The 17,855-nt window shown below is 37.9% G+C and overlaps 1 protein-coding gene across 3 annotated transcripts; it reads left to right on the forward strand.

Annotated features, from left to right (window-relative positions):
* Positions 1–7,444: 7,444 nt before the first annotated feature.
* LOC147509868 (ubiquitin carboxyl-terminal hydrolase 23-like) lies at positions 7,445–17,182 on the forward strand. Of its 3 annotated transcripts, XR_015218629.1 has the most exons (12): positions 7,496–7,903; positions 7,977–8,091; positions 11,253–11,363; positions 11,728–11,900; positions 12,010–12,336; positions 13,224–13,346; positions 13,471–14,016; positions 14,118–14,240; positions 14,336–15,026; positions 15,388–15,481; positions 16,458–16,695; positions 16,885–17,182. XR_015218629.1 is itself a non-coding variant. In XM_086602031.1 (11 exons), exons 1-11 carry the CDS (start codon positions 7,622–7,624, stop codon positions 16,618–16,620), a joined length of 2,748 nt encoding a protein of 915 aa, XP_086458157.1. In that variant the 5' UTR covers positions 7,445–7,621; the 3' UTR covers positions 16,621–16,879. The 3 variants fall into 3 exon arrangements, 2 of the variants coding, with proteins under 2 accessions (XP_086458157.1, XP_086458158.1); XM_086602031.1 differs by lacking the exon at positions 16,885–17,182 and having other exon boundaries at positions 7,445–7,903; positions 16,458–16,879; XM_086602032.1 differs by lacking the exons at positions 7,496–7,903; positions 7,977–8,091; positions 16,885–17,182 and adding an exon at positions 10,636–11,064 and having other exon boundaries at positions 16,458–16,879.
* Positions 17,183–17,855: the final 673 nt, after the last annotated feature.

Genomic DNA, 17,855 nt, shown 5'->3' on the forward strand with positions numbered 1-17,855 from the left:
TAAGAAAATTTTGTGATCAAATTAATGAAGAAGAGTTTTGATAATTAACACAAGCAAAGACTCCATTTTAGTAAACAAAATCATCTCGTGGCAACTAACTTTTTTTACGGTGGCTATTAAAAAAAAATTAAATGATTCACGACAACCACCTTCCGTAGGATATGGGATCTCGTGGCAACCCGATGCCGTGAATTGTGCGATCCCGTGGTAGCTGCTTGTCGTTAGTATTTTTTGTGTATTTAATGGAAGAGTGCTATTACCTTTGAATTGGTCAAAGAGGTGCTAGTCCCATTTATGGGGGTGTCAATACCGCGGCCATTTTGTATGTGTGTCTCTATCTGTATATGGTATTTACTCTTTTCTTATGGCTTACTTTATGCCTTCAACCTCTGTACTCTCTCTCTCAATAGGTTTTGTATATAAACTTTTTTTTTGCTTGTACTCTTTACTCTAACATTTCCACGTGCAAATCTTGTGCATATATATATACTAGTAAGAGCATTTGCAATGCAGGTGAAAGTTTTCCCCCCCTTATTCACCGCCACCTCATCACTATTCACCCCCTTTTCACCAAAACAGTGAAAAACAAGGTGAAGCTGTGCAATGCAAAGGCGAATAAAATATCTCGGACGGGATGTTAGATTCCGTCTGGAGGTTTTTTATTGAGACGGAATGTAACATCCCGTCTGGTAATTTATAACGAGACGGGATGTATATATACTGACGCGATGTATAACATCCCGTCTGATGACTCTATATGAACAGACGCGAACAAGCTCCATTTTCACTTCCTTCCCAGCCAAAATTGCAATTTTCTAGCCTCCATTAACAAGCTTTTGACACAAACTTCCATTCCTAATGACTTCTCCACCCCCCAATGCATCCCCACCAACCTCACCACATGAAGAGCATTCCCGATGGTTTGGAAATGTCAAAATTTCCAAAAAAAGGGGCAAAAAGGATTGTCGTCAAGAACACCTAATGTGGGCAAGGAGGACGAAATTGAACTTGGGTTCAATTTTCCACCGCATTGTGAAATCGAGGAACACCCACCATTAGCGTCAACATCGGTCCGACACGTAGCAAATCGAGTGGCGGAGTCTCAAGTAAGTTTTTGATTTTTTTTTTATGTTAATTATTATTATTTATGTTAGTTTATATCAAGTTTGTTGTTGTGTAATTAGTTTGAATTTATCGCATTGTTTTAAAAAAAATTAGTTGTAATTATATCGTATTGCGTGTTGGTTGAATGTAGGAAGTACACCTATGGAAAGTACGTTGTGCACTTTCAAATGTTGTGTCATGGTGGCGTTGTATGAAATCAAAAACGGATCCTAATTTTGTCACGGTTACTGACATTATATCCGCCACACCATTTGGGAACTTGTTGAGTTCTAATTTGGGACAAAATGATCAAGCGTTGTTGTTTGGGATAGTTGAGCGGTGGTGGCAAACTACCCACACATTCCATTTCCCATGGGGTGAGCTTGGGATAACCCCTCTTGATTTCACAATGCTCACGGATATCCCAATTGGTTATGGAGATGTCGTTTTTTTTATGAAACTTTAGAGGTTTTTACTACGGCGATGAGTTTCTTTGAAGGTTTTGATTTGGTTGAAGATGATGAGCAAGACGGGTTTTTGAGATTATCGGCTGGAAGCGTTTTAAGGGATGAGCTATAAATATGAGTTGGTTTACTTCGAGATATTTGAATAGACTCAAGGAGAAGCCGAAAGACTATCATATTGGTGAGGAGTCGATCCACAAGTATGTACGTGCCTTCCTCTTCTACTTTGTTGGTGCGGTATTATTTGGATATGCTAATAGTTATTTACATATCGGGTGGATGGCCGCTGTCTCAGATGTAAAGAGGATGTGGGATTATGACTAGGGTTAATCCATCTTGGCATACCTTTGCTGCTGGCTAGACCTCGCAGTTGAGACGAAAGCCGCTAAAGGCAATTTGTGCGACTTTGTTTGGATTATACCGATAAGTCTTATTTATTAAGTTATTATTTCATTTCATTTATTTATCTAATTATTAATGTTGACATGTTATATATATATATATATATATATATATATATATATATATTTTATCTATTGATGGCAGTATTGGTGGTACGAACATTTTCGTGTGATGCATCCTGTGTTGAAGAGGTTGGAAGAGAATGAGACTCATGACCTGATTCCACGTATTTAAGCATGGGGGCTTCATCATAGGCAGAGGGGGTATGGGGACCTATCGCATAATATTCATAACACTCGTCAGCAGATTGAGCTTTTAGGAGCTACCCGAATTGAGTGGCAACCCTGGGGCGAGTCCTTCATCTTTTAGACCCCTTATGCGGATATTCCAGATGTTCAGAGAACACTGAGTACCATAGACTATCCTATATGTGTCATAGAGCAAGGTTTCTTTCTCAGCGGCAAATGATACTTATAGGGTCAGTCACTGCATGGTACCTTGAGGACAGATATTGGCAGCAAGTATCTGGAGAGATTGTTATACCTTACCCACCACCCATAGATATGACAGCCTCTGATATCCTTCCTGCTGCTCTTTCACACTATAAAGCAAACCCAAATGAATGGCCAGACGCATCAGCTTTCATTTTTACGGGAGACTATGACTTATATTGGAAGAGGGTTGGTCGAGGTCTCTTGCTAGGTGCGTTATACCAGGGCACCAATCTTGAAGGGGTTACTTCTGGAGCATTAACGACATTCATTTCCCAGGAGGAGTGGAGTTGCCACAGTCACAGCCCAGGGTGTTTCATGATATTCAGATGTCGCAAAGAACTCCACAGATATTTGATGATGATGACCTTTGGCACTGGAGCATGATTACTTCTCGGGGGCAAGATATGACAATACCTATTCCACCAGTAGATGCCGCAGTAGTAGCAGATTTGTCAGTACAATTTGAGCAGTTAGGCGAGGTTAGTATGATTTGAATTTATTCATGATTTGTTATTATTAGTATTCACTATAACCCCTAACATGCATTTGTTTTATTAAACAGGATGAAGTAAGGCCAGAGCTCCTTAACTACAGCTCTCTCAGTTATGCCATGCGTGAGTCCTTCATGGAGTCCTCTCGTCGCAGTTTTGAGTACTTACAAGAAGAGCGAAATCGAACTTTGCAGCTTCATAGACGTGTGCAAGAGTTGGAGAATGCTGCAAGTGCCACACCTCAAGCTCAACCTCAACCAGAGAGGCGACAACGACGTAGGGGGAGAGCTCTTCGACTGAGCCTTCTTGTAGGGGGAGGAGGTCGCAGTAGATATTTTTTTGTAGTTTGTAATAACTGTGCGTCATTACTTGTCTTATAGCGTTTGGGATTGTTGTTTGTAATAACTTTTTTATTAGCAGGTTTTTCTTTGATGAGTTTTGGATATGAATATGTCATTAAACAAAGGAGGTTATGTCCAATTTTTTTAAAAAGTTACAAGTTAGTTTTTTTACCGAGTTTTTATGTTAGACTCGGGTGTTGTTCATGATTGCTGTTTGTCTTATTTATTATTTTCAAAGTATATTAGCAGGTTTTGGATATGAATATGTCAATAAAACAAATGAGGTTATGGCAAAAAAAAATTAAAAATTTATAAGTTCGTATGTTTCCAAAAATTTCACATTCGTTTCACTCATTTCCTGTCTTTATTGAAATAGAAAATTTTGATGGAATATCACTCATTTTTGCAAGTGGTTTGGTTCTGACAGGAATAGTGTATGGGGATACCGAGACGGAATGTAACATCCCGTCTGGTTTTTTTAGACCGAGACGGAATGTAACATCTCGTATGGTTTTTAAGTCCTTCTCATTGCATCTTTTACTATTCCAAACATTAGAATTATGGATGGGGATGGTGGCCCATTGGAATTATTGAGGGTACATTTGGATAGACATTTGGATACAATGTGTTGTCACTTGGAGAGTGAACAAAAATCTGATAAAATGTGTTGTCAATTGGTAAGTGGACCAAAATCGAAGTATCACATGTGACCTTATCACATATAACCTTACCTTTCATATTTCGTTTTACTCTTCCTTCTTTTAGATTAAACAAACAAACAACCATCTTCTTCCCCACAACCAAGCTAAAAATAGGGAAAATGTCTAGAGAAGAAAGAATTGCATATAACCAAAGGTTATGGGGAGGATCTAGTAGTAACAATTCGTCTTCAGGTTTTATCGAGTCGTCTTCTAGTACTTCTGCTGAAGATGACTATATGGAAAGAGTAAGAGATGAGCATAATGATATGATGAGGCGAAGGAGGAGGAGGAGGTTGCAGTTATTATCTACTGCTGGGGCATTAATGACTTAAGCAGCCATTGAAATTGAAGATGTGGATCTGAGAAAAGCAGCGGTGGATCTGTGAAGGGCAGAGAGTACACATTTAGAGATGGTGGTGATTTCAGTAAACAAAAGATAATGAGGGATTACTTCACAACACCTTGTAGGTGGCCTCCTCATAAGTTTAGACGAAGGTACAGGATGACAAGAGAGCTTTTTATGTATATGTTGCATACTGTTGCATCATTCGACGATTAATTTAAAGACAAGGTGGATGGATTGGGTCGGCAAGCAATTTCTGGGTTACAGAAGGGACTAGCTGCAGTTACACAATTAGCAACTAGTTATTCTTCTGATTCAACGGATGAGTATTTACAAATTGGAGATTCCACATCAAATGTATCTATGAAGCGTTGGTGCAAGGCAATAATCACGGTGTTTGAGGAAGAGTACTTGAGACGACCAACTGAGGCAGACATTGTTAGGATATTAGCTGAAAATGCGACAAGGGGTTTTCCAGGAATGCTTGGATCAATCGACTGTATGCACTGGGTGTGGAAGAATTGTCCAAGTGGATGGGCTGGAACACATGTAGGGTACAAAAAGGAACCAACTTTGATACTTGAAGTCATTGCAGACAAACATTGTTGGATCTGGCATTGCTTCTTCGGCTTACTAGGTTCGCATAATAACATTAACGTGCTTCATCGTTCTCATGTTTTTGAAACATTAGAGCAAGGTAAGGTTCCTGTTGTTGCATTTAATATGAATGGTAATGACTATGATATGAGATATTATCTTGCTGATGGTATTTACCCAAAATGGGGCACATTTGTTCAAGCCATTCGTTATCCAAGAAATAAGCATGAAAAGATCTTTACTCAATGTCAAGAAGCTACAAGAAAAGATGTTGAAAGGACGTTTGGAGTTTTTCAGGCACGATGGCATATTGTTAAGGCTTCTGCGCGTTATCATAGTGTTGTTGTTCTTGGAGACATAATGAAGGCATGTATTATAATGCATAATATGATTGTTGAGAATGAACGTGAAAGTGGAGTTTGGAATTGGAAAGGTAAGAGGAAAGAAACAATACCTGCGCTCTTTCAAGAAGATGATGGTTTTTATTTTGTCTATCAGATGATTGAAGCAAGAAATAAGATTAGAAATGAAGTTACACATACTAATCTTCGAAAGGACTTAGTTGAACATGTTTTTAATTGGACTCACATTGAAGAAACAGCAGATCCGGTACCAATTTATGATCCAAATTGGTCGGATCCAGATGAGAGAGAAGGAGATGAAAATTAAAATGGAAATAAAAGTGTATTTCCTATGTATTTCCTAACGTGAACTATTAAGTTCCAACGTATTTCCTATGTATTTCCTAATGTATTTCCTATGTAATTCCTATAAGTTCTTATGTATTTAATGAGTTGTGTTTTAATGAACTATATTACAATGTATTTTAATTTTATTGGTAATTGTATTTCTATGGAAATAATTATATTGGACAGAACATATATAGTGCATTAATTTAAAAAAACGGTTAGATAAAAATACATAGTTCATTAATTAAAAATACAATGAAATTAAAATACATAGTGCATTAATTAAAAAGACAGTGAAATTAAAATACATAGTGCATTAATTAAAATATATAGTGCTTTAATTAAAATAAAATACTAGATATTACATAAACTTAGTTAGAGCTAGAACCACCTCTAGCCATTGCCCATTCAGCACGTATTTCAGCTTGTTGTTGCTCGATTATAAAAGCGGTATCGGGATGGAGGACACTTGTATCGGTCGCTAAAATCTTAGCTTCATATTGCATCTTTTGAAGTCAATTTTTTTCCAATTGAACCTGATTTTTTTCTGCTTGAATCCGATTTTTTTCTTCTCTTGCCATCACAGTTTTTTGACCATATGCAAGTTTCCTTTCCCTAAGTTCTAAGCATTTTTGTGTTTCATTTACATCCTGTGAAAATGTATCCTCTAAACGTGTAAAGTAACCCTCCAACATACCAACTGATTTTTCTTTGTTCCTTTTAGACTTGGCTTTCTTCGATCCAAGAGGACGCTCCATTTCTTTTGGACGCTCTATTTCTTGAGAACCCTCCAATTCAACTCCACCAACACTTGGTGAATTAGAAGTTGAATCTTCACCATCATTTTTGCGAACTTTTCCCTTTGTGGGGCGGCTTGACCTTGCCTCAAAAACGTTACTCCATTTTGGATTATCCTTGAGTATAATGTAACAATGATCAAGTGAAAAAACCGATTTTTCTTGTAGTTGGTACGTTATCCTTGCCTCGGACAACTAAAAAATAAAATGGTGGTAATTAGACTAAAATAATCACTAAGACTAAGATAATTAAACTAAAATAATAATTAGACTAAGATAATAATTAGACTAAGACTAAAATAGAAATAATAAATATACTAAGATAATTAGACTAAGACGGAAATAATTAGACTAAGACTAAGATAATCAATAAATTTCAAATTGACAACGTTGTAATTACCCGGCTTTGTATTGTTGTACCACTTGCATGTCGAGCCTCCACCACTAATTGAATCGGAAGACCTATCCGACCCACGTGCTTGATTGAACTCGTTTGTTACACGATTCCAAAATCCTTTTGCATTTTGGAAAGCATCAATAATGGAGTCTTCACTAATTTTTATCCAAACAAGACATAGAGTTTGATCATCGAACATGCTAAAGTGAGTTTTCATTTTTGCTTGAGTGCTACCACTTGCTTGAGATGCTTGAGTTGATGCCATTTGATATTTTGTTTTTTTAAAAAACTGATTTTAAAGAAGAAGAAATATGATATATGATTGTTGGAAGTGTGAGTTGAAATAAAACAAATGTTGTATATATACCAAAATTTTTATTTTGACCATTTTTTACCGTTATGACTTTCTGACCGTTGGTAAACTAGCCGTTAGGATTCCGGACGGGATGTTGGATTCTATCTGGTGAGTTTTGTAATTCAGATGGAATCCAACATCCCGTCCGAAGTTAACAAGTCAGTCACTATCTCGGTGAAAGGTTTCACCTTGTTTTGAACTGGGGAAAATAGTCACCGGATTTTTCACCCGTTTCACAACGTTTTTGGTCCCAACCTGGTGAAAAAAGTGACAAACCCCCTTTTTTTTTCCCCTCGTTGCAAATGCTCTAATAATAACAACTCCACTCCCAAAACCCATTAAAGTGTGGGACCCAATAGTGAGTGCGGGTTTATAAATGCTTCCTCCACTATTCTCCTAACTCTCTTTCCCCAACTCCTTTTCAGTTGCGGCCGCTGGCGGAAAACATGGGGGAAACCTTAATTCAAACAAACACATCCTCGTCAGCATCATTGTTTCAAAGGAGAATTGAATTTCATCCAGCTAGAAAACCTTTTACTGCATTTATCAATAATAATAATGATTTTCATATCGAAACTTTGAATCCAACTACTTCTGACTACGCTCAAAAAAATCTAACTGGTTCGACTTTATTATTGTCCAATGGGAATAACAAGAAGAAATTGGATTTCTTTGAAAATGAGTTGGACCCGGAACTCTTTAGTTTCGGACTTACTGTTAGAAGAATTGTAAGTTTTGGCTTTTTTTAATTGTTCTTGTTTGAATTCGTTTTGTAATTTTTGATTATTTGTTTTTTTATAGGGTGCTGGTTTGCAAAATCTTGGGAATACTTGTTTTCTTAATTCGGTTTTGCAGTGTCTTACTTATACGGAGCCGTTTGCCGCTTATTTGCAGAGTGGGAAGCATAAATCTTCTTGTGAGTTTTTTTAGTATTTCTATAAATAATGTAGTAGCATTTATCTTTGTGAAATATTCAAGTAGTGATGACTTACCTTGATACAAATAATATATAATTATAATGCTTGCAATCCAGTGTAAGATCCCTCCCTCTACTGCTTGTGCTGTTTAAGTTGAAAATGATAAGATTTTTCTTTTTTTTTTTTTGCTAGGTTGTTTGTGTTATTGGGATAGTACAAAAACTAAATAAACGAGCTGTCGGATACTTGGACTATCCAATCTGCAATGACTTAAACACCATTGGGCCTAGTTAGCTACTTAGTATCAGCACAGGATTTTAGAGAAACGAAGTAAACAAATTGATCTAGTTATCTTCAGCAGTGCACTGATTATGTTTGAAGGGGAGGGATAGAGTCACTCCTTAGAACGACTCCCATGTAAATTGGGTTCGTACAAAATGATTGAAGTGCTGATTTTTGGTAGAGATGGCTTCTTTGCCGTGAAGATCAACCTCTCAAAAACCCATTTCATTTGAAAATGTCCAACCATGTCAAGAGTTGGAGAATTTAAGACCGTTGGATGAATTTTCGTGTGGTTAGATACATTCAAACAAGCAGATTTTTTTTTGGGAGGATGATCTCCATGGTTACGACATCAGCTCTACAAAAACAGCACTCAATTCATGTTATAGGGCCCCATTTTGTTGTGGAGTGGCTCGAAGGGAGTGGTTCTAAAGGAGTGGCTCTCTCCCTCCCCATGTTTGAATTAACAAAGTAAAATCTATTTGTTGATTAGTGTTGGGTCATGAGTGGTACGTGAATATAGAAGGGTTATCAGTTCAAGGTATTAATACTAAAAAATTTCACCTGGGGCATGTTCCCCAAGTAAGCTCAATGTGGCTCTGCCACTGCCTAGACGTGCCTTTGAATACTTTAGTGGGCATAGCAACATAACTGCGAGGCTTTAAGCTTCATTTAGATGCCAATTGTTTATCATTTTCTTGGCAGATAAAGCTAGATATCTTCATTAAAAAGTGTAAATGACCAAGTAGGAGCATCAATTCCTATCACATTGGAATCCCAGACACAAATCTGCTGGGACAGTTCAGTAGTGTGACCGTGTGCTATGGCCATGGATTCTTATGTTCGTTATCACATTGGAAACCTAGGCTAAAATCTCGAGGGACAATCGGAAAGTGTAACCATGTGCTAGGGCCAATGGATTATTATTTTATGTTAGCGTAAGCCAAATAATCACCGGAAGCGAACAGAGTAGGGTAATATTGGGTAGGGTAATATTGGTGAAGCTATCTTAGTCATGAAGTGTCCATTAGTTTATAGACTAGCCATCTTTTATTACAGTAAAGACGCTTGCAAAATTATTGGCACACAAACAGATGTGATTTCCTACATCATGCTCCCCCTTGTGCTCTGATAGCATAGAAGCAAAAAGTAAAAATTTGAGAGGAGATAGTGAGAAGTATTCATTCTTTCAAGTTGCTTGTAAGATTATTTTAATCTGTCATCCCTCAATACCTTCATGCAATCATGCGCATAAGAAGTTAGGTTTGCAACTTGACAACTTGAACTTGCTCACAGTTTCTTAGAAGTAAGTACACAAGGTGTCCATGTTCCTTAAGATAGTAGCTTTTTTTTGTTGTCCCATGGTCCTCCAAAGGATGCTAAAGATGACTTAACCATGGGAAAGGATGTGAGAATTCCTGAATGATGTGTCATGCGTAAAAGGGAAGAAGAAGACATCATGCACTTTATCTTTGGAGGCTTTATCTTGATGGAAATGTGGAAAATTGTTTTTTTCCTTTTCTTTGTTTGTTTGTTTCTCCCCACACTTGTGACTTTATGAGGCTTACCTTTCACGAGGTTTGTGAATCTCCTACTTTGAAAGGGAAATGGCTTCTTGAGAATGTGTACTTGGAGATACATTGTGCGGTTTGGAAGGAAAGAAATGAAATAATCTATAATCTTCTTTTTTTTTTTTATGGGGGGAGGAGAGGAGTGGTGGAAACATAATTTTGTTTGTAGTGTGAAGGAGTTTATGTTCATTTGTCAAGGGGTTGTTTGTGTTTGAAGATTTTAGTCTTAGGATGTTGCAGTGTGGGATGCCATGACCTGTTTTATCAAATCGCTAGTTACTCTAAAATCTCGAGTTTGTGCAAATGACAAATTCTATGAATACCTAGAGGCGACTCGAGGAAATCAAAGGTGGGGGACACACCTACAATGGGGTGGAATATTGTCAACACTTTTGTATGACAAGTGAGGGGAGGACATCAAGTTCCTATCCATGAGTTCCCTTACAAAATGATATGTGTGCTTAACGATTGTCATAGCCTCCATTTAGATATATGCTATTGGTTTTATTGATACTTGAAAATATTCACTCTCATTTTACTTTCAGAAGCTGTTTCTCACACTTCTAGGGCTAGTTTGTTATCTTAAATAAAACTGAATGTTTCGTGTTGTCCAGACTCCAAGTTATGGTCCTTGATCAAAGTAATTGGCCATCTGGTTTGCAGTGTGAATGATATAAAATTGAACAGCACTCAGGAATCTGTAGAAAGTGGTAAAGCGAATTGCTTTCAAATGGCAGTGAAGACTATCGTGGTGTGTTTCTTAAACCAAGAAAAGATGAAATACCACTAAGTTGTAATAAACAGTTTCCTAAAGATGCTCTAAAGAAGTTATGATTCTTTAAAAGATTTGATTGGAGCAAGACGTCTTTTGTCAAAGATCCCGAAACAGTAGGACAAGGCACCCACAAGGAAACTGTTTCTTACCTTGGTGTGTTTCTTAAACCAAGAAAAGATGAAATACCACTAAGTTGTAATAAACAGTTTCCTAAAGATGCTCTAAAGAAGTTATGATTCTTTAAAGATTTGATTGGAGCAAGACTTCTTCTGTCAAAGATCCCCAAACAGCAGGACAAGGCACCCACAAGGACAAAATAATAGGGACAACATTTCCCAATGACGGTAACAATACAAAATATGCGTACTAAATATTGTCTCACTGTTCTGGTCTTGTTATCTTTCTTTCCCATTGTACCTTCTGGTTTACATATATACTGTGTGTGTGTGTGTCAATGTTATCTCATCAGTTCATGTTACAAGTTTCTTAAATTGAACTTCATTCTAACAGCATTTTGCATTGTTTCTTGAAGGTCACACTTCTGGATTTTGTGCTATGTGTGCAATTCAGAATCATGTCAAGAGCGCTCTTCAATCAAGTGGGAGAATATTGGCACCAAAAGATCTTGTTATGAACTTGAGATGTATCCTTATATTGTTTATAATGATTCACATTTTGGAATTTCTGCTCAAATTGTCCTAGCCATTTTGCGTAATTACAGAGACTTGTGCAAGAAAATAAATACTTATCGTATTTCTTTTCGACTTTGCTGTTTTGCAATTATCACAAAATCAAGAAAACGCTTCTATTAAAGACCTGGTTTTCTGCGAAATCAATCTTTATAGAATCATGTTTTCTATATAATTTTATGTGAGTACATGTATATTGTATTTCTTGACCTCAATATCAGGTCAAGAAATCAAGCTTTATAGAATCATGTTTTCTATATCTTTATGTGAGATATGTGGGATCTAGTATGTCTATATTGTGTTTCTTGACACGTTCAGGTATATCGCGGAATTTCCGTAATGCTAGACAGGAGGATGCACATGAATACATGGTCAACCTGCTGGAATCAATGCACAAGTGCTGCTTGCCTTCAGGACTGCCTAGTGAATCTCCTAGTGCTTACGAGAAAAGCTTGGTTCACAAGATTTTTGGTGGGCGCCTTAGGAGTCAGGTAAGTTTATCCAGACACGGTCATGAATGGATGGATCAGGATTTGTTGTTCAAATTTTAAACCACCAACTTAATTAGTACTTTATTTTTGTTTATTTTCTTGTTTTCAGGTGAAATGCATGCAGTGTTCCTTCTGCTCCAATACATTTGATCCGTTCTTGGATTTGAGTCTTGAAATAGTGAAGGCAGATTCCTTGCTTAAGGCACTAAGCCATTTTACTGCCATTGAACAATTAGATGGAGGCCAGAGGCAGTACCAGTGTCAACGTTGCAAGCAGAAGGTTAAGGCCCTCAAACAGCTGACAGTTCACAAGGCCCCTTATGTACTCAGTGTCCATCTCAAGCGGTTTGGTTCACACCGCCCTGGGCAAAAGATTGACAAGAAAATTGAGTTCAGCCCCACTTTGGACTTGAAGCCTTTTGTCAGTGGTTCCTATGTAAGTAGTTTTCTGGCCATTTGCACCTTTTTTTATGAAACCTCCACACTAAAATGGCCCCTTAGTTAGGACCTGTGTTGCATGGGTACGCCAATATTTCCTCTGTGTCCCGTGTCGTGTCGACACCGACACCGACACGATACAGATTTGTGATCTGAGTAGAAGGAAAAAAAAAACTTTTTCAGAGAAATAGAGGAGAGGTAGAAATATTGATTGGAGAGTCTCCCTTGCGCAAAGTTATTCTCTTGCTTTGGTCTTCATTCTTCTCTCTCTACCTTGTTTTTTTTCATGGCGGCTAGATCTAGGGTTATGCAAGACAAAAGGAAGAAGATGTAGTTAAGTTGCTGATGTAAGCAACTTCAATTGGGTGGAAATGGGCGGGCCAGTCTTGAAACAAATAATATGGACTAGGCTTTTTTAGAATGGGTGTTCAAACTTCAAACTAGTAATTAATAATTGGTTCAAACTTTCAGTGCCCAATGGGCCTTGTCCTGTGGATACAACCAAATTTTTTACCACAATTTCAAACATTATCATTTATAATTCAAAATCCAAATGCCTTCCCTTTGTTTTTCGAGATTCAATGTTTTAGAATTAAAATAATTTCTTTATTAAACAAAATAAAATAAATAAATTATAATATTAGCCATGTCCCCGTGTCTTGATTTTCAAAACTCGCCGTGTCCGAATCGCCGTACCCGTGTCCAAACTCGACACTCGTACCCGTACCCATGCAACACAGGTTAGGACTCATATCTGGGAGATTCTACTCTATTTGAGCAACAGAGCATCATTTGTACGGCAATTCTGTTGGTAGGCTATATTAAGGTCATTTGATTGTACGATTATATTTATTCACTTTCAAATAATTTTTATGGGCTTTCCAGGAAGATGTAAAGTATACACTCTATGGTGTTTTGGTTCATGATGGTTGGAGTACCCATTCAGGTCATTATTACTGTTTTGTCCGCACATCTAGTGGAGTGTGGCACTCTCTTAATGACAATCGGGTATAGTATAGAACCTCTTTTGGCACTCTTGTTAAATTTGCTTGACAATTTGTGCCCCCTACAATTGAGTTTGAGTTAGAGAACTTTCCTTCACCACAATATCCTCCTTGGTGGACACTTGCAGGTTGTTCAAGTTAGTGAGAAGACTGTTTTGCAACAGAAGGCTTATATGTTATTCTATGTCCGAGACAGAAGTCTTGCTCCAAAGAAGCCAATTGATGGTAAAGGAAACTTTTTACCAAGAGTTGTCGAGAATGGACAACATTCTGCTTCTGTTAAGCTAAAAGAAACGGTTCAAAATGGTCCAATATCAACACAAGCACGCACCGTAGATTGCTCATTTACCTCGGCCAAAATCGATGGATTAAGTAGTGTTTTGTCAAAGAATCCCCATTCGAAGAAAATGTCCATTGCAGACAATAGAATGGGCATGGAAGAAAGCTCTTCCGCATTGAAGGACCCGATGTTGCTGTCAAAGGAGCTTGTGAAGGGCCCTGCTACCAAACAATCCACTAATGGTCCATCTGTGTTAGTAGGGTGTCCGGAATCAACTTCGTCATCAGCTAAGAGAAGTAATATGAATTTGGGAAATCTTGTTTGTGCACCACCTAAGTGTAGTGGATTGCAGTCTTCTGTACCAGAAGATGTCATCGACAAGGCAATTCAGAAGGTAATGAATTATTTTCCGAGAGTAAGTGCAAGTTTCTTCTGATGTGTGAGTGGTCTTTTTGAAATTCCTATTTTTTGACTTGTATGTCTTAATATATCCAGAATGCTGTAGTTGCGGATAGAAGCACACCGAGTGTAGCACCTCACAAGAACAACAACAATCTTATGCATGAGACAAGTATCTCAGTTAGAATTTCTAATAAATCAGGCACTAAAAACAATCAGGTGACATTTTTTTTTTTTGTTCTTTTTCAAAATGTTCGTATACCAAAATGTGTAGTAGACTGGATTAATTGGATCTGGCTTTGGTTCATATTCAGAATGAAGGTGAGAGGGCCCCAAGTGAACACTCAGGTCAGAAGCCAGAAGAGCATGAGATTGCTTTGAAGGATGTTGAATTGGCAGAACCATCTATCCATTCAAGAAAGAGGAATGGATGCTTTCAGAAGGAAGCTATTGGTCATCATGGTAGTCACCAAAAAGTGCTGAATTCAAAGAAGAAGCTTATGAAGCCACAGCTTGCAAGCATGCATCTGGGTAACAAGTTTCTACTGAGGGCATCCTTGAGTTTGCACAAAAAAAAGAAAAAGAAAAGGAACAAACCACGTTGTATGGAAATCAAGAGTCATATCCAAGACAGCTCTGACAAAACTATGGCTTCAGTAAATCTGGAGCCATTGACGTCACAGGAAACCAGGATGACTGGCCTCGTTTCTACTAAATCTAAAAGCCAAAAGGGAAATTCTCATGCAGAGAAAGGAAGTGGTTGGAGGGCTGCAAAGGATTCACAAAATTCCAATGGGGAGTCTGGGAATAATATTACCAGATTAGGGGAGAGAAACTGTCAGATCAATAGCGAGCTTCTAAGCAATGAACCACCACAAAAGTTCTCCACCTCATCTTCTACAGAAAAACAGTGGGACTCTAGAGAGTCTGATTCTGCACAGGTCAAGAGAGGCTTAGAAAGTGGTGTGATGAGTATGCTTACAAGGGGCTTACAGGAGTTCACGGGTGAGTGTCCCTTTCACTACAAAAAATTGCTTGATATGCTTCAATCTTTGGTTTCAAATTTGCATGATATGCCGTGCACATGGTGTTCTGGCTGATCTTTCTGCTAAGTTGTTTAGACAGTCAAACTAGTGTGAAATGGTCCAGAAATTGCAATTGCTTGGTTAAGGCCATGACATATTCAGTTTTTATTTCTAGGAGATTTACATTGTGGGTGCATCATCTTCTGTTCCATATCCCCAGCATTTGCTAATTGCATGTAAGGATAAAGGTGTTCTTTATTCTTTATGTAGTGCATGATTAGCATGATAAATCGACTTATTTATGTTGCATTTATATTCCGTGTTTACTTTTACGTGTGCAGTTGCCCGTTGGGATGAGATAGAATCTAGTCCACCTCGGGAAGTTGGATCAATTAATGGACAGAGTCTTGCCATTGGTTATGTCCCTGATGAATGGTTAGTGCAGATGTAACTAGTTTATTACTTTCTTACCTAACAAAAAAAGTTTATTACTTTCATATTTTCATCTCAAATGGTGATTGTTTTGGCAAATTCTTACAACGTAGTATCTTAATATTTGTTCCGAAATTGGTCCCACAGCAGGAATTATGGAACAAATTATCTGTCCTTGTTTGAACTACTTAGTACGACAAGTGATATAGAATTCGATAAGTGATAAAGAATTGGTGATCTGGGGGGGGAGCCTTGGACTTCCAATTGGTATAGACTTTAGATGCAGTATGCAGTGCATTTCAACCTTTTTTAGTAGGGCACCTGCTCATAATCTGGGTCCTTAAAACAGTTGGCAAACTATATGAGTTTCCCTGTATATATGAGTTTGTTTGGAGCTCATTTTGGAGGAGTTCATATAACCATCCCCCCTATATATACGTATGCATAGTCGGTGCTTGTTTTAGGATTGGCAGAGGATTAGCTGATCATCTAGTATTTTATACCCAGAGGATTATGGATTCTTTGATTTGTCAATCCTAGCGTTGAGGGCTCAAGGCCAAGTATGAAAGCAGATCCTGGGAAGTGACCTTGGGAGTTAAGTCCTACACTTTGGAGGTTCAATGTCTCGTTACTGTTGGTTAACCAGGCTTTTGCGAAGGAAGTGGTCCATTTGTTTTGCTCAGGAGCTAACACACATTTTTTTAATCTTACAATATCAGTTATGGGGTTGTGAGAGAGTTTCTCTCCCTTCACGTGGCTCACGCTAGAAGTATCTCCTTCTCAGCTAATGTCATTGTGCTTGGTGCAAATCAGATCGCAAATAAGTTTTGGCCAGATATGGTGTCTTTGGAATTGGACAATGTTGACATTCTTATATTTATTTATTTTCTTCTCCGCCCTCATATGTGGCGAAAAGTATTGCACTCGTATAGTTACGTGATTGACTCTTCTCAGTCTAATAGCAATCAATTGCTTGCAGGGATGAGGAATATGATCGTGGGAAGAGGAAAAAAGTTAGGATCTCTAAAGATAGCTTTGATGGATCCAATCCTTTCCAAGAAATTGCAACCAAGAAGGGACAACTGAAAGAAGTGAATTCGGACAGAACTAGCTCCGGTAACCAACCTTTGAGGATACGCTGAAGAGTATAGCAAAATCACATGCATCCAATGCTATCTAGCTTCATTTATTTATAGCGATTTTTGTAATCTGAAGAGGTGATCAGAGGCTGATATCAGTATTTTTTTGTTTCTTTATTTATTACCATTACGTGTGGGAGCATTGTAGGTACTATTTCTGTAGCGTCTTTTAACCGGTTATTAATGCCTATGAAAAAGCTGAAACAACTTTTCTTGGCTTGGTGTATTTCTTGAGGTATAAAATGTATTGTTTTCCTTCGAATGCAGTTTTGACTGGGTTGCCTCGGTATTTCTACAGTGCGTCTCAAATTGGCAGTTGCAGCAGCGACCTGTTTAATAGCTAAGGCTTCTAGATTTGCTCTTACACTACTCCACGTATTTAATGATTTAGCTGCTGCTTGTAGTTTTAATAAAATTAAATATGTAACACGAGTGTCTTTATTCTTTGGACTCGCTTCTCGAAGATTATGTTTTCTTATTAATTAACATTGTATTCTCTTCTTTAATTTGAGAATAGGTGATGAAGTCGGTATATAATATAAATCGTGCTTCACATACTAAGAAAGTCGATCCAAATAATTTGAGCAACACATTACACATTGACCAACATTTTTTGAGTGGATTAGATAATACTAAATCAGACGGAAGTCTAATTGAAATGGTCATGGTAGGAAGATGAACTACCATTCCATAACAAGTCCGGTGTTATATGGGTTGTTATGGGTTGTTAAAGGCAAATATAGCACCCTAACTGCCAAAATGTGTTTTCAGGCTGCTAAAAGGCTCCTAAATTTGGAAAGAGTCATAAACCCAGTCAAAGTTAAGACCTTCGCTAGCAGCTACCATAATAAGTTTTGGGAGATGGACAACATGTTGGTAATTTGTGGACAGACGGCAGAATTTTTGCCGTCTGCCTCCCATTTTAATTAAATGGATGGACGGCAGAAACTCTGCCGTCTGTACCTGAAGAGAAGAGAGTGTGTGTTTAGCGTCTGGACTATACGGACGACAGAAGCTCTGCTGTCTGTATCCCGATTTTAACAACTGCTAAAAAGTCTCATTGGACTGGTTTTTGGATTTTCAGGTGCCAAATTTGACTCGGGCTCCATTGGACTTGCTCTCAGGCATTCAGCCAAGTAGTATGAGCATTCCCAATGCAAGTCAATGTTTTTCACTTCCCCGTAGGCTCAATTTCCCCTCTTTACTATCGTTTTGGTGAAAAGCAAGGTGAGGGTGCC

The sequence above is a fragment of the Coptis chinensis genome, chromosome 3 (assembly GCF_015680905.1).
Source record: "Coptis chinensis isolate HL-2020 chromosome 3, ASM1568090v1, whole genome shotgun sequence".
Classification (NCBI taxonomy): Eukaryota; Viridiplantae; Streptophyta; class Magnoliopsida; order Ranunculales; family Ranunculaceae; genus Coptis; species Coptis chinensis.